The 12,515-nt window shown below is 51.9% G+C and overlaps 4 protein-coding genes across 4 annotated transcripts; 2 read left to right on the top strand and 2 right to left on the bottom strand.

Moving 5' to 3' along the window:
• Nucleotides 1–329: 329 nt before the first annotated feature.
• PHYSODRAFT_340757 (hypothetical protein) lies at nucleotides 330–1,955 on the bottom strand (the record flags this gene model as incomplete). Its single annotated transcript, XM_009538973.1, has 2 exons — nucleotides 330–914; nucleotides 957–1,955. The coding sequence occupies 2 exons, from the start codon at nucleotides 1,953–1,955 to the stop codon at nucleotides 330–332; spliced, it is 1,584 nt and encodes a 527-aa protein (XP_009537268.1).
• Nucleotides 1,956–4,398: 2,443 nt separating this feature from the next.
• Nucleotides 4,399–6,394, top strand: PHYSODRAFT_340756 (hypothetical protein; the record flags this gene model as incomplete). Its single annotated transcript, XM_009538972.1, has 4 exons — nucleotides 4,399–4,732; nucleotides 5,636–5,751; nucleotides 5,838–5,885; nucleotides 5,963–6,394. 4 exons carry the CDS (start codon nucleotides 4,399–4,401, stop codon nucleotides 6,392–6,394), a joined length of 930 nt encoding a protein of 309 aa, XP_009537267.1.
• A 91-nt stretch (nucleotides 6,395–6,485) lies between these two features.
• PHYSODRAFT_528789 (hypothetical protein) lies at nucleotides 6,486–8,543 on the bottom strand (the record flags this gene model as incomplete). Its single annotated transcript, XM_009538971.1, has 2 exons — nucleotides 6,486–7,016; nucleotides 7,065–8,543. The coding sequence occupies 2 exons, from the start codon at nucleotides 8,541–8,543 to the stop codon at nucleotides 6,486–6,488; spliced, it is 2,010 nt and encodes a 669-aa protein (XP_009537266.1).
• Nucleotides 8,544–11,996: 3,453 nt separating this feature from the next.
• On the top strand, nucleotides 11,997–12,353 carry PHYSODRAFT_463206 (hypothetical protein; the record flags this gene model as incomplete). Its single annotated transcript, XM_009538970.1, has 1 exon — nucleotides 11,997–12,353. A coding segment is annotated over one exon (357 nt), but the record flags the coding sequence as incomplete, so codon positions are not given.
• Nucleotides 12,354–12,515: the final 162 nt, after the last annotated feature.

Below are 12,515 nucleotides of genomic sequence, written 5' to 3'. Positions count from 1 at the left end.
TAACTTACTATTTGTATCAAGCCCTTCCTGTTCAGCTAGATGTCGATGAATCGAGCTACGCTCTGAAATTTATTTCATCACGGCTAGCGGTTCCCAAATACTGTCAGACGATGTGGTGATGACCTACTGCGGAGGTTTAGAATGCTGCAGGTGGGATTGAATTCGAGTAGTGGGCTGTAGGACTAAACTTTAGTGCTGGTCAAGAAATCAACATGGATACATATTTTGGAATGACTAAACAACACTGCATCGAAAAAATCAGGGAAAGCGGAGGGAACAGGTGCCATCAATATCTTTCGGATAGGGACCATACACTTATGGTCATTTCCCTAAGCAACTAACAATAATGCCTGACCGTCTTCAAAAAGTGTTAGCTGGCACTTGCGCTTGCGCGACTGCTCCTGGCGGCGAAGCACTTGAGCGACGGAGACTTCGTTCCAGAGAGAGCGGTTGAAGCGCAGAAAAAGGATAAGCTCCAACGTGTCCGGTAGCATCGACATCCGCTGGTCACTGTACACCATCCCCGCCTGCGAGAAAAGTCTCTCGACGTCATCGGACGTCGGTGGAATCCACGCCAAGTCCCCATACTGGGGCTCGGCACTTACACGTCGTTCGTGAAGCGCAGCTTCAGCGAACCCGAGGGCACCTCCGGCTTCGTCTTCACCCACGTCTGTCTCCGTTCGGGCAAAGCGCGCCAGCGCCCTCGTCTTCGCCTTGGTAAGCTCTTTGGAGCGGCCATCTTGCACTTTTACAATTCCGTTTTCAAAGTCAGGGACTGCAACGACCTTGGCGCCTATTGCGAGGTCCTTGGTGCATGAGCCGGCACTCTCGAACTCGTCCAGCAGTTTGTCGAAAAGCACTCGGACGTCACGCAACGTCACCCCATCCGCATTTTGGAGTTTGAGGCACACGGACTAGAACTTTGAGAGGTCGTTGAGCAGCGAGATAATGCGGACATGCTCCTCCGGCGTGGGAAGCAACGGCGCTAACTCGGGGCTTGACGAGTCGATGAATTTCGCGATGCTCTTGTATCTCTTCAGCATGAGATAGGTACTGGACCAGCGAGTCGTGTTGTTTAGCAGGGGGGTTGGGCCATTCAGCTTGTGCAAAACGGAGCGCACCTTCGACGTACGTAGGTACCGCATTAGCTTCTCCACTTTCGTGACCTCTGCGTCATAGAGAGCAAGGTGCTGCTCCACCGCGAGATTTAGCCTGTGGCTAGCACAGCCAACCAGTGGGAGGTCAATCTTGCGGCCAATGCTTCCATTCACACTGGCGTTGTCCCCGACGAGAAAGCAGAGCTGGTTCGCGTCAATACGGTAGCGGTCGAGGGCCACATAAAAAAACTCGATTATCGCGTCTGCGTGAAATAGCTTCTTCTTGGCATCATAGTGCTTGGGGTCGATGGGCTCAAAGAGCAGTAAAAACTGCTCACGGGACTTGCCGCCCAGGCCAGCCTTCTCGACGACCGCTATGATCGCGACGAAGTGATACCCGTTACACGTCCATGCGTCGAACGCAAAGCCCACGCGCTTCCCGCGAAACTTTTCGACGATGTTGTCTCGAACCAGCTCTTCATAGCCCTCCATGCACAAGATCATTGTAGGCTTGGAGAGCTTGTTGAGCTTGCTGTTCTTGCGCACGTACTTGTGCTCACAGAAGGACAGGTCCCGGTTCTCCATGACAGTCCACTCGACCCAGCAGAACGTGTTCATCGCGACCGGACTGACGTCGACGAAGGCTGAGGAGAGCACACCAGCGCGTTGAACTTCGTCAAAGGCGCTCTCTACAGCGACACGAGCGTGAGACCGAGCGAGGTGGTCGACCAGATTGGTGTAACCTCTGCGAGGAGCTTGAGTGCGGATTGAGTTGCAAAGCTTGCACTTGAATTGAGTGTCGCTGACCTGTTCGAACAGGGCGTCGACCAGATCCCGGTTCGCGACGGCGAAGCTCATTTTGGGCGAGAGCTTGGATAGGAGGCTTGATCAGCAGAGTGCGAAACGGGAAATGGTAGTGCAGGCGCGATGAACGAGCCGCAGCCAGCATGCTAGTCGTAGCTTAGCATTCAAGGTCTCAGCGGGTCATTATACTTAGTTTTTGTATAGCATTAGGGTAGGTCCCTTGAGACACGATTCCCTCCATTATGGTTATGGGTAATGGATATTGATGGACCATCACCATTCACATTTTCGATGCACTGCTAAGCAAGATGCAGACACGTAGATGCTGCCATTGCATGGTTATTATGGTGTATTATGGTGTCTTGGGGCAGAGCAAGTGTGACAACGGGTCGCTGGCAATGATGGCAAACAGTAGCACCTTCGATATTGTGTAACTCAAGTTGTGCTAACCGCAAGCCCTACGTAGCGTAGGCCCCGTACCTCCAAAATGCTTATCGTAAATGTACGCAAACACAAGGCGTATGCGTTTGCATTCCATTTGTTTACAAAACACCTAAGTATTGAGGAGGGCAGATCTCACAGTGCATCCAGGTGTGGCAGGATTTGACTTTGACAATGAATGAACCGAGTATCCGTACGTCTGAAAGCCAGCCGCCGACAACCTGACTCGGTCTTGAGTGTAGGCAGCACAGCGAAATTCGCCTCCCGGAACGCAAGCACTACCTACCATAAAGCATTGATGGGGCTACGACACTTGCTACTGGTGGCTGCCGCGCTCTTTTCATTACCTGCAGAAGTCGAGCGAAAACTGAATCCGTCCAGTGGGCGGTAGCAAGCGGTTCCTGAGGACAGAATGGGCAGAAGGGATGAAGGAGGACCAAGAAGGCCAAGCCAACGAAGAGAGGACTATTGACGTCCACATGGTCATTGGCGCGGGAAAGGTTCAACAACTGGTGGCTACTGAGAACGCTCCTCAACAAGTCGTTGCCTTGGAAAAGGTTGCTCTACCGCCACATCGTGCGAAACATTTCAAGGCCGAAGTTCTCCGCGAAATGCTCTATAGCCAGGAGTTTAAAGCCAAGAAGTTTGAGCGGTGGTACCAAGCGAGGCTCCCCGACGGGGTGATTTGAAAAAAGCTCAACCTGAAGAAAAATGAGAACTTCAAGTTGCTACTGCCTGACTATATCAACAACTTCAAGGCCTCGAAAAACCCAGTTCCCGTGTTTCACCGAAATCAACGGGTCCACTTTGGAGAAAACACAATGCATGAGTTACCTCCCCTACATCCCGCGCCGCTGACCTTGAAAGAAAAGATCCGTGCCTTCGCAGAGAAACTGATGTGCCGCAACGACTGCGATTCGTAGCAAAATGTCAGATAGGTAATGCACTGATACCACATGGGATTTTTTGAAACTTCGAAGTATTTCAGCTAAATACTCGTAAATTTCCAGAATATAAAGTTCTACACTACGCTAGGAGCACAGTCTTGGAAGATGAGAGGTATAGCGGAGTTACCATAACGTTCGAAATGTAGAGTAGAAAAAGTTCGGCCTGCCGTTCCTATCTGTAATTGGACCGTCATTTCTCGTTGCTGCAACTTGCATCTTGTCTTCTTGCTTGGTGTCCGGTCTTGCTTGGTGTCCGGTGATCAGATTACTTTTACAACATAAGTTAAATTATTTCACGGATTGCGCACGATCCATTTTTCATTTTTCACGCCTGCTTTCTTCGTGGCTGGAGACGCGGAGCACTGGCACTACACCCAGCACTATCGAGACGTTGCTGAAAGGGTTAAAACTGGCAAGCAAGTGGATCAAATTGTGCAGCACATCGAGGAGATAAGTCGCGGCGACATTAAGGAGAACCCATTCTCAACGCCTTTCGTTCTCATAGAGACCTCTTCGGGCACAGGGAAGACCCAAATGGCCTTCAATTTGATGGCTCGTCACGAACTCGAGGTATTTTATATCGCGTGTGGAGAACCCCGTGAAGACGTACAGCTAGCGTATTCTCGTCGATCCGGTTCATTTATGCGTTGTATCGCGAGGGATGTACCAGCCATGAGTGATTCTGGGATCGTTAACGTCTCCGCGGTGCTGGAATCGTACACTTGTGGCTTCATTTGGGCGCTACTAACCGGAAATCGGACGTTCGCTGAGCCGCAGACGCGAGAAAAAGTTGGGGCGCGCTGAAACTACGTGAACACACTGGCCGAAAGTGTGTATTTTTCCTGGGAGACTTCCCACGAAACACATTTATCATCAAGCGGGGTCTCCGCTTGATGATAAATGTGTTCCGTTCTTCCGGTTTGGCTGTCGTTGTGAGTGCTGCAAACAGTGTTGGCAGAAAAATTGTGAGAGCGGATAGACGTTGCGTGAAGGAGCGGGAGCCTGTGTTGCCGAGCTGTTTCGTGATTCCTTGTCTTTCCTCCTTCCAGAATATTTCGTTTAGTCCTGTGTCGAAAGTTTTACAAGCAATTATCGATCACAGTCGACCAATGTTCGCGAATGCAGCAGTAGAATACGCGAAGACCAACCCATTGAACGATGACAACAAGTTGGTGGAGTATCTGGACACGATGATTGAAAAGATGGCGGAGGATTTTGCAAGCATGGAAAAGTTTTCGTCTGAGTATTTTCGCTGGGCCCAGGTTTGTATCTTTCTTCGTGCAAGTTACGAGGTTAAGGATCCTAGTCACAAAATGGTGAAGGAAGAGGCCACGCAACACCTCATTACCGATCATTTCGGTCGCCTTCACGAGTCCAAGCCACGTCAGGTCTGGCTTCGTCACAAGTATAACCCGTCCCTGACCAAGTATGACTGCGGCAGAGGTCGGAAAAAAATATTTCAATTCAATAAATAATTGGATTTTACAATAAAAATCTTTATTATTGGACATTCCAGCTACCAATACAATATGATATTAACCCAATTATTAACAATAAATATGAAAAAAGTGCGGTTCTGCGGCACCACAAATCTACGTTTGATGGCATCACATGGCACCGATGACATCAACAATGGGGTCCTCCACACTACACTAGCGTCAATACAATTACTGGTCAGGAGCAGACTCGTAGAGAAGCCCAGATGCCATTCTCGGGCGGCCTAGCGTCTCATTTCAACATTGCATTCTCCAAAAGCAATGGTCTCCAACAAGCTTCTCACAGCCTTCTTCTTCGACCATCTCGGCCAAGGCCTCTTTCGCTGCAAGCTCTGTGACCAAGATCGCAGGCAGATGCCCGGACCCGGGTACTCCAACCGCCCTTGAGTTTATTTATGCAAAAAAGACTGATCTGGATGGCAACGACTACTACTTTGTGAGCTGGGTTGGATACCCCCGTCCTACTTGGGAGCCAGCGTCAGATTTACCACAAGATGCCATTGCGCGTTTTGAAGAGGAGGAGCTCGGCGTGTTTTAGCCTGTGGATCGCAGAGATTTTATCGAGTTAGGCGTGCCTACGGGAAGTAGTGGTAGAAGAGCGAGAGTTAGAAGAACATGAAGAAATAACTAACAATACAATATAAATTACGGCAATGTTTACTATTGCTTGCCGCTATATTGAAATCTTTATTATGGAGTCATGCTGCTGGGAATACAATATTTTATGGTATTGGCGGACTTCTGGACTGCGGTGGTCCGTGGTTTCCGAACAATGAGCTTCCTATACCCGAAGAAGACGTTCTACTGTGCCTAACGGGTGGCAAGAGATTTAGTGCATTGAGGAACGCAGAGCTCATGGAGATCCCATTCTGCCAGGCGGTTGATGCTATTGGAGATGCTCCCTATGGAATCTCCTCGGCATACCACCCAACGAGTCCTGGACACAATATGCGCCTGGAGCTGGTGGTAACTGGTGCAGTTGTGGTAGCAAGTCATCGCAGTGGGCTTGCTGGGATTAAGTCCCCACAATTCTTTCAGCGTTGATGTACGAGGTCGGAATGCAGTCTGCGGCGGATCGGCCGATCAAGTTCCCTATTGATGTTGGGACTTTGTGGCCTCCGTCACAGTACCGTTCTTAGCGCAGCCTAATTTGATGTGGCCGGAAGTTTTAACGCAGACAGCGCTTAACTTGGGAACGCTGCGTGTCAAGCGCGAAGCTGATCGAACGGAGATTTCCTCGAGCGGCGCGATCTCAATTGAGTGCAACTGGAACGAGCTGGAGTTGACGAGCGACGAAATCGAGAGCATACTGGCGCGGGTTCCAAGCCAAAGCAGCGTCCACCTGGTCATAATGCAACGCATTCCGAATGTTCGTCATCCGGAAGACCTGCTCTGGAAGAAGAACGTAATGGAGATGCTGGAGGGTCTGAAGCATCAGCACAGCGCGCAAGTCTTTGCCCTTGCAGAGGACGTGGTGGTCATGTCCTCCACAAACGAGTACTGTGCAGTCGAATGCTCCAAGTGCAACCCAGACAAGCTCATTCTCTTTCTCCAAGTGGTGAACATGATGCCACAAGAAGTGATCGACCGCGCGCGTCGCTGGCAGTAAGGAAACTTACTCAAGAGAAGGAGTGCGAACGTGACTGCATTCTTTTCGTAGTCAACTAACCACTTAATATCAATTGTCCCACCCGACTCAACTAGAGGTTTGGCAGCGGGGCGAAGATGCGCGCGTGCTCCACGCTGCCGTACCGCACCGGAGTGTACTCGCTCAGACGGTGGCGGCGGCGACGACGGCCGTGCTCCTTGACTAGCCACGTGCCCAGAGCCAACAGCACAATACCAGCAGCGGCAGCCGCCACAACGGCCATCGCATCCGACAATGGAGATCGAGAGCTGTGCAACGCGTCCTTCTCGTTGGTCTCGGTACTTGCAGTCTGGGTACCAGCCACAGTCGTCGTCGTCGTCTTGGCCACCATCGCAGCCGCCGCGATCTTCTGCTGCTCACGCGCGTAGTGCTCGTTCTCAGCGTCAATGCGGCGGCAGGACGGGTGCTCAACGTCAATGGCAGCCGAGCAGTTGCACGTCGCGCCGGGGCCCTGCGCGCACGATCCGTAGCCACTGCAGAACGGGGTGAGGGTCTTGTCCTTGACCCCCTTCTGCTGCGGGTACACGTAGCTGCCCGCCGACTTCCAGCAGTAGTCGACCGATGCCTTCTGGTACGGGGTCATCTCCGCTGCGGTCTCTTCGCCCTTGGGACCAGCAACGCTGCTCGACACAGTCTCCTCGCATGATGGCCCAGTGTACGGCTGGCGCACCGGTGGGAACTGCACGGCGTTGTAGTACTTCTCCGCGTTCGACAAGCAGCCGTCGTCGTTGCCGTCCAGTCCGCAGTTGTACTTGGGGAGTTCGCCCACGCCCGAGCACGTCTGGGCGTCCAGCAGCTTGTAGAGCTGCTCGATGCGCTCGTCCATCCAGCGCGCGCGGTTCAAGACCGAGTCGCGCAGGTCCGTCACCTTCTCCGCGTACGTCCCGTTGCAGGTCTGCAGGTCGACAACCGCGCACTGCACGACGTCGCTGCGCCAGTCCCCGCCTTGGCACTTGGAGAGCTGCCGGTGCACAGGCGCCGCGCTCGCGTCCAGGAACTTGGAGATGGCGTCGTCGCCCCAGGATCCGAACACCGGATCGTCCGCCTTTTGAGCGTTCGTGCCGCGCAGCGTCTTCCAGCGCTGGATCACGAGCGACGCGACCTGCGAGTGGCACATGAGGCGCTTCCAGTACGTGTACTGCGGGTAGATCCAGTCCTTAAAGTTGCGTCGGGCGCCGTTGCCGTACGCGAGGTTGAGGTCCCACACGGGTCCGGCGTTAATGGGCTGGTCCCGGTCCTTGAAGAAGAAGGTGCTGCGGCGGTACGCGTCCACGTTGAGCGACATCTCGGTGTGCAGCAGGTAGTCGGCGAACGAGCCGAGATCCAAGTGCTTCTGGAGCTCCAGAGGCGCCGTCATGTTGTTCCAGAGCGCGCGGTACATCTGGGGCAGGAAGCCCGTGTCGGTGTTGACGAAGTAGTCGCGCATCTGCTGCGAGAGCTGCGAGCCGCTCGGGTGCGCCAACAAGGGGCGTTCCCCCATGCCGAACTCGTTCTGGTACTGGTCGATGACCATGTTGGGCGAGTACGAGCCGTAGCTGGGAGGATCGTTCGACCACGCCCACCCGCCGTTCATGACCTTGGGGTCTCGCGCGGCACACGCCGCGTCCATGGACGCCAAGTTGACGTGGTTCTTGTCGTACGTGGGCTTCTCCAGGAGTAGGTAGATTCCAGAGTACTTTGGTTCTTCCTGCTCGGGGGTAGTACGCATGTACACGACGGCGTGGCGGGTCTTCACCGAGTAGCGGCCGGTAGAACGGTAGAGCCAATGGGCCAAGTGGTTGCGCAGCAAGGTGCAGTCGAGGAAGGGCCCGTTCATGACGAAGGCCTTGTTCTCCACCATGCCCAGGAACGACGTGTCCTCGGGGAACTTGAGGTTGAACTGGTGCTTGGCGAAGAAGAGGCTGGTCTGGCCGCGGTAGTTGGACGTCGAGTGCTCGAACACGGCGGTGCGCGCACCGTTGACGCAGTTGGGCGAGCCGTCGACGTTGTCCACGACTTCGACTCGGGTCTGCACGGGCTCCTTGAGGCAGTCGTCCGCCGGGTAGCGCAGCTGGTTGCACGTCGGGTCGGGGAAGCTCCGGTCCAGCGCCGAGACGATCACCACAGGCATCTCATAGCATTCTGTTCGGGGGCAGGCAGGAGTGAGTCAATGGGGAGAGGGGGTATAGGAGTTGTTGAGGGTGAGGGTGAGGTGTACCTTGACTCTGAGCTGCTTGTTGCTGCTGCGCTACGGCTACTGCTGCGTGCACGGACGCTAGGAGCGCCAGGGTCGAGAGGATTCGCATGGTGCAGTCAGTCAGTAGGGTAGGTACTCGTCGGAGTCAGGTGGTGGTGCGGGTCTGGACTGGGCCGGAGACTTGAGCAGTTCGCGGCGAAAAGCAAACTGGGGAAGTTGCGGCAATGTCGGAGCCGCTAGCGCCGGATCCGTTATACTAAAGGTAGAGCGGTTACCGCCGCAAGATGCAACTGAACGACACTCTACTGGAGTAACGACTCATTGCTAAAGACAATGCTGGCTGCTGCGTATCCGTTGGCACTTGGGCAAATGCGTCGCCAGACTACTTACCAGTAGAGTAGACCGGTGGGCGTCTAACTATCGCACATCTGTGCCAGGGGCTGCTTAGATTCGACGAGGCAAGTTGCTGCCAACCTACAAGGTTGATGACGTTGGCGTAACGGACAGGGGAAATGCTGCTTGGTGTGACATGGCTACAGTTGCTGCAGCAAGTTCCGTCAGGGCCAATCAAGGCTGTCAGCTCGCCCAGTAGATCAATAGCAAACTGCGGATGACGTACCGCCGCCGTGCGTTAAGGGGACAGGGCACCACTTTGCCGAGGGAACCGAATTTGCCTTAATTGGCAGTTTTGATCATGTTGAGAAGGAACCTGCGATATCGATCCACTCTCCTGATTGGAGATTTCACGTGGCTGAAATGCTTTGAGAGACCAATGTAGTTGGTATATTCATTCTTCGCGATGGAGGGAATCACTTTAACTGCCACCACTTCTTCTGTTGCTTTCTAAGCAGCTTCTCGGCTTGGAGTTTCTTGGCCACTATTTCTGCCTTCTCCGCCATCACCGCGTCGATCTTGTCTATGGTTGTCTCCGTGTTCGTTCCAAAGTGAACCTTCTTCCCAGCCATTTTAGCCGTCTCAACAGCTGCGTCGTCCAGTTCGTCTACTCTGGACTTGAACAGGTTGATGTAGTCGATCAGGAGCCCCTAGAACTTGGGATTTAGGTCCAGATCATACTTCACAATTTCCGCTCGGATTTCTCCTAGCGTGTATTGGGGACCCGGGTGGTGGACCCGGGGGGTCTCGCAGATCGAAGCTAGCTTGTACGGATGCGCTTACAGGGAAACGATGTATTCGGGCATCTCCTGCGCCTGCTTCGCAGCCGCAGCATCTGCATCTACCACTGTACAGCCAAGTGTACCAAGTTTGATTGCTTCTTTTCAAAGGCATTGCCAGATCTCTCCAACGAATTGGTACTTCAACTCTTGGGTTTGACAAACCCACCGTGGTGATTCTACCTTCTCCAGCACGTTGGATTAGGACTCCACAGATTTAGTTTTAACTTTAGTTATTTTGTAGTTAGTAGAACGGTTATCAACAACTAGCTAATCAGCGTAATTTTATTCCTTCCTGCCTTTGAAACGTGCTCTGATGCCCAGGCAGAATCCTATATTTCTTAGATTGCATGGTGTGCTCGGAAACTTACAGGCGGCGAAAAAAAACAGAAAAAATATGTGCATTCGAACATGTAGCGCTTCCAGGCTAACTGCCCAACCGAACTTGCAGGGTAACCCGATGAAGCCAGCAATTTGCTTCAAGTTTGATAAGTTAAGACTGAGGTCTAGCAGATCTCGATCGCGTGTAGGAGTTGGATACACCGGGTGTTTGTCCTTCGCGTTGACGATGTCCGCCCGGACTTCCTCTCTCACAGGAATCCGGGGCATACAGAAAACGTAGGAGCATTCAAACTCTGTTTGATAAAACATGGCGCAGCCGCACACAGACTTTGTCCGGATCGCCTGAATATCTAACAACAACAAGAACTCCCAGCTTCGATTCGTCCAAGTGTGTTATTGCCATTTATCTAGTATAAAACTGAACGTGCCGCATTCATGTAGCATTAAGATGATCTGAACTAATATTGGTAGCAATGTACTTTGAAGTTGTTTTAACAAGAACAGGGTAAAGTAGACGATTATTCTACAGTAGTAAATGGGCTCGGTGGATCTCTGCGGGTCGCAATGTAGTTAAGGCAAGCTTAATCATCCAAAGTCTTCGTAGATAAAATGCCTAAGCGAGTGTCGATTTTTAATGGCCCCACACGAGCCATTCATATCTCGATTGGTTTGAACTATACTTCTCCCGATTTCATACACGGTCATCATTCTTTTTGCTGTAGCTTTTAGCATTTTTCTCCGGAGAATACATAACACCAGGTGCAGCTCTTTTGAGTCTCCGCTGAATGAATTCGTTCGCCACCGTATAGGACGTCACCGCATTGCCGGCGGATAGATTTGGCTTTGGATAAAAATATGTTGAATGAAAAATATCAAGCTATACTTCCCATCTTGGATCGCATAACCTTAAAAACGTTAAGTAGTTTATGCGAAGTTTTAGTGGAATATTTTATCTAATCCATCCAGGCACATTCCAATGAGTGTGGGGATTCACACAATATCAGCCTGCCGACAATTTAAGTCACGGCAAACTCAGGTGACCAAACGATTTTCAATAAATCTCTATGCATGCAGAAGAAAATCTGTGTCTGAAAGAGGAGGGTATAAGTTATGACCCCGGACTGAACAGATTGAATCGATAGCTTTAACACTAATGAAATGAGTGAGTACTATGTTGAGTGCTCTGGAGCCGCATGCAGTTTAATACGATGCAGTGATGTGGTAATGACACCAGTTGTGCTCAAGGTCAGCATCGAGGTTTGTAATTGTCACAGACGCCATTAACTACGACGAACAACGTACATGTGCATAACGTTATCTGTGCAATAGCAAGAATTGCATCTTTCGAACAATAAAATGTTTGTGCTGGAGCTCCACTCCTCTGGTGGCGCCTGACACCAATCTAGAAGGAAAAGAAGCTCCGAGGCGAATACGCATCTATCAAAAGCTGTAAGTGTAATTCAGACCGGATTCTATTGAGTGCTGTATGATGTTGTGTGAATGTTGTTTGATGTCAAAACCTTCCCCAATCGACAGTTCTTCGAACTGCGAATTTCCCCCTGTACCAATCCTTCCACCTGTCGATCTTGAAGTCAAGGTCGCGCGTATCGTTGAATTATGGTAAAACAATGAATTAATGCTTTGGATACTAACGACCAATTTCCGCGCTCCCTACGACGGCATGTCAACAAAGATGATGAAGAAGACCGAGGCATCGAGAAAGTGGCGGATAAAGTAGACGACGCGCTAGCCATCGTTTTACACAAGCCCCTGAGACTTCCTACGGGCCTGAACGCCGCTGCCGTCGCGAGGACGGACGACGTCACAGCTAAAGTGGAACAAGCCCTGAAGAAGTACCCCCAAGGATTGAGCGTTGAAACAGTTGAGGAAAGTGGAAGAGCAGAGGCTCAAAGACCTCCCGAAAATGGGATCGGTGACCAAAAGGACCCCCGATGGAATGCGTCGAGAAATCGAACCCTACCCGGGCATGAAAGTTGCCCCTACCTTGACTTCCAACATAGGTCGCGCCGACCAACGGTTTACCGCAGACGGTGGCCGTATGACGGAGTGTGCTGTGGTTACGAGACCCAAGAGCGAAGGGGGCGGTTTTCTTCTCATTTCGACCTCGAAACTTGACAGGCAAGAGTTTACTCTGCCCAAGGGTGGTTGGGACCATGGCGAAAGCGTACATCGGGCGACGAGACGCGAGGTCAGGGAAGAAGGAGGGGTACGTCTACAGTTTTTCTTATTTTTTTAATTTGGTCAGGATTAACAATTTGTGTGGTGGCACGGCAGGTCGAGGGCGCGTTCGTGGCAGCTCTGGCTGACCAGCAAGTGGGGAAGCATGTTTACAACTCCTTCTTGATGCAGGCTACCAAGACTTACGAACAAT

This window comes from Phytophthora sojae (genome assembly GCF_000149755.1).
Source record: "Phytophthora sojae unplaced genomic scaffold PHYSOscaffold_12, whole genome shotgun sequence".
Taxonomy (NCBI): Eukaryota; Oomycota; class Peronosporomycetes; order Peronosporales; family Peronosporaceae; genus Phytophthora; species Phytophthora sojae.
This window is presented reverse-complemented; position numbering and strand designations above follow the sequence as displayed.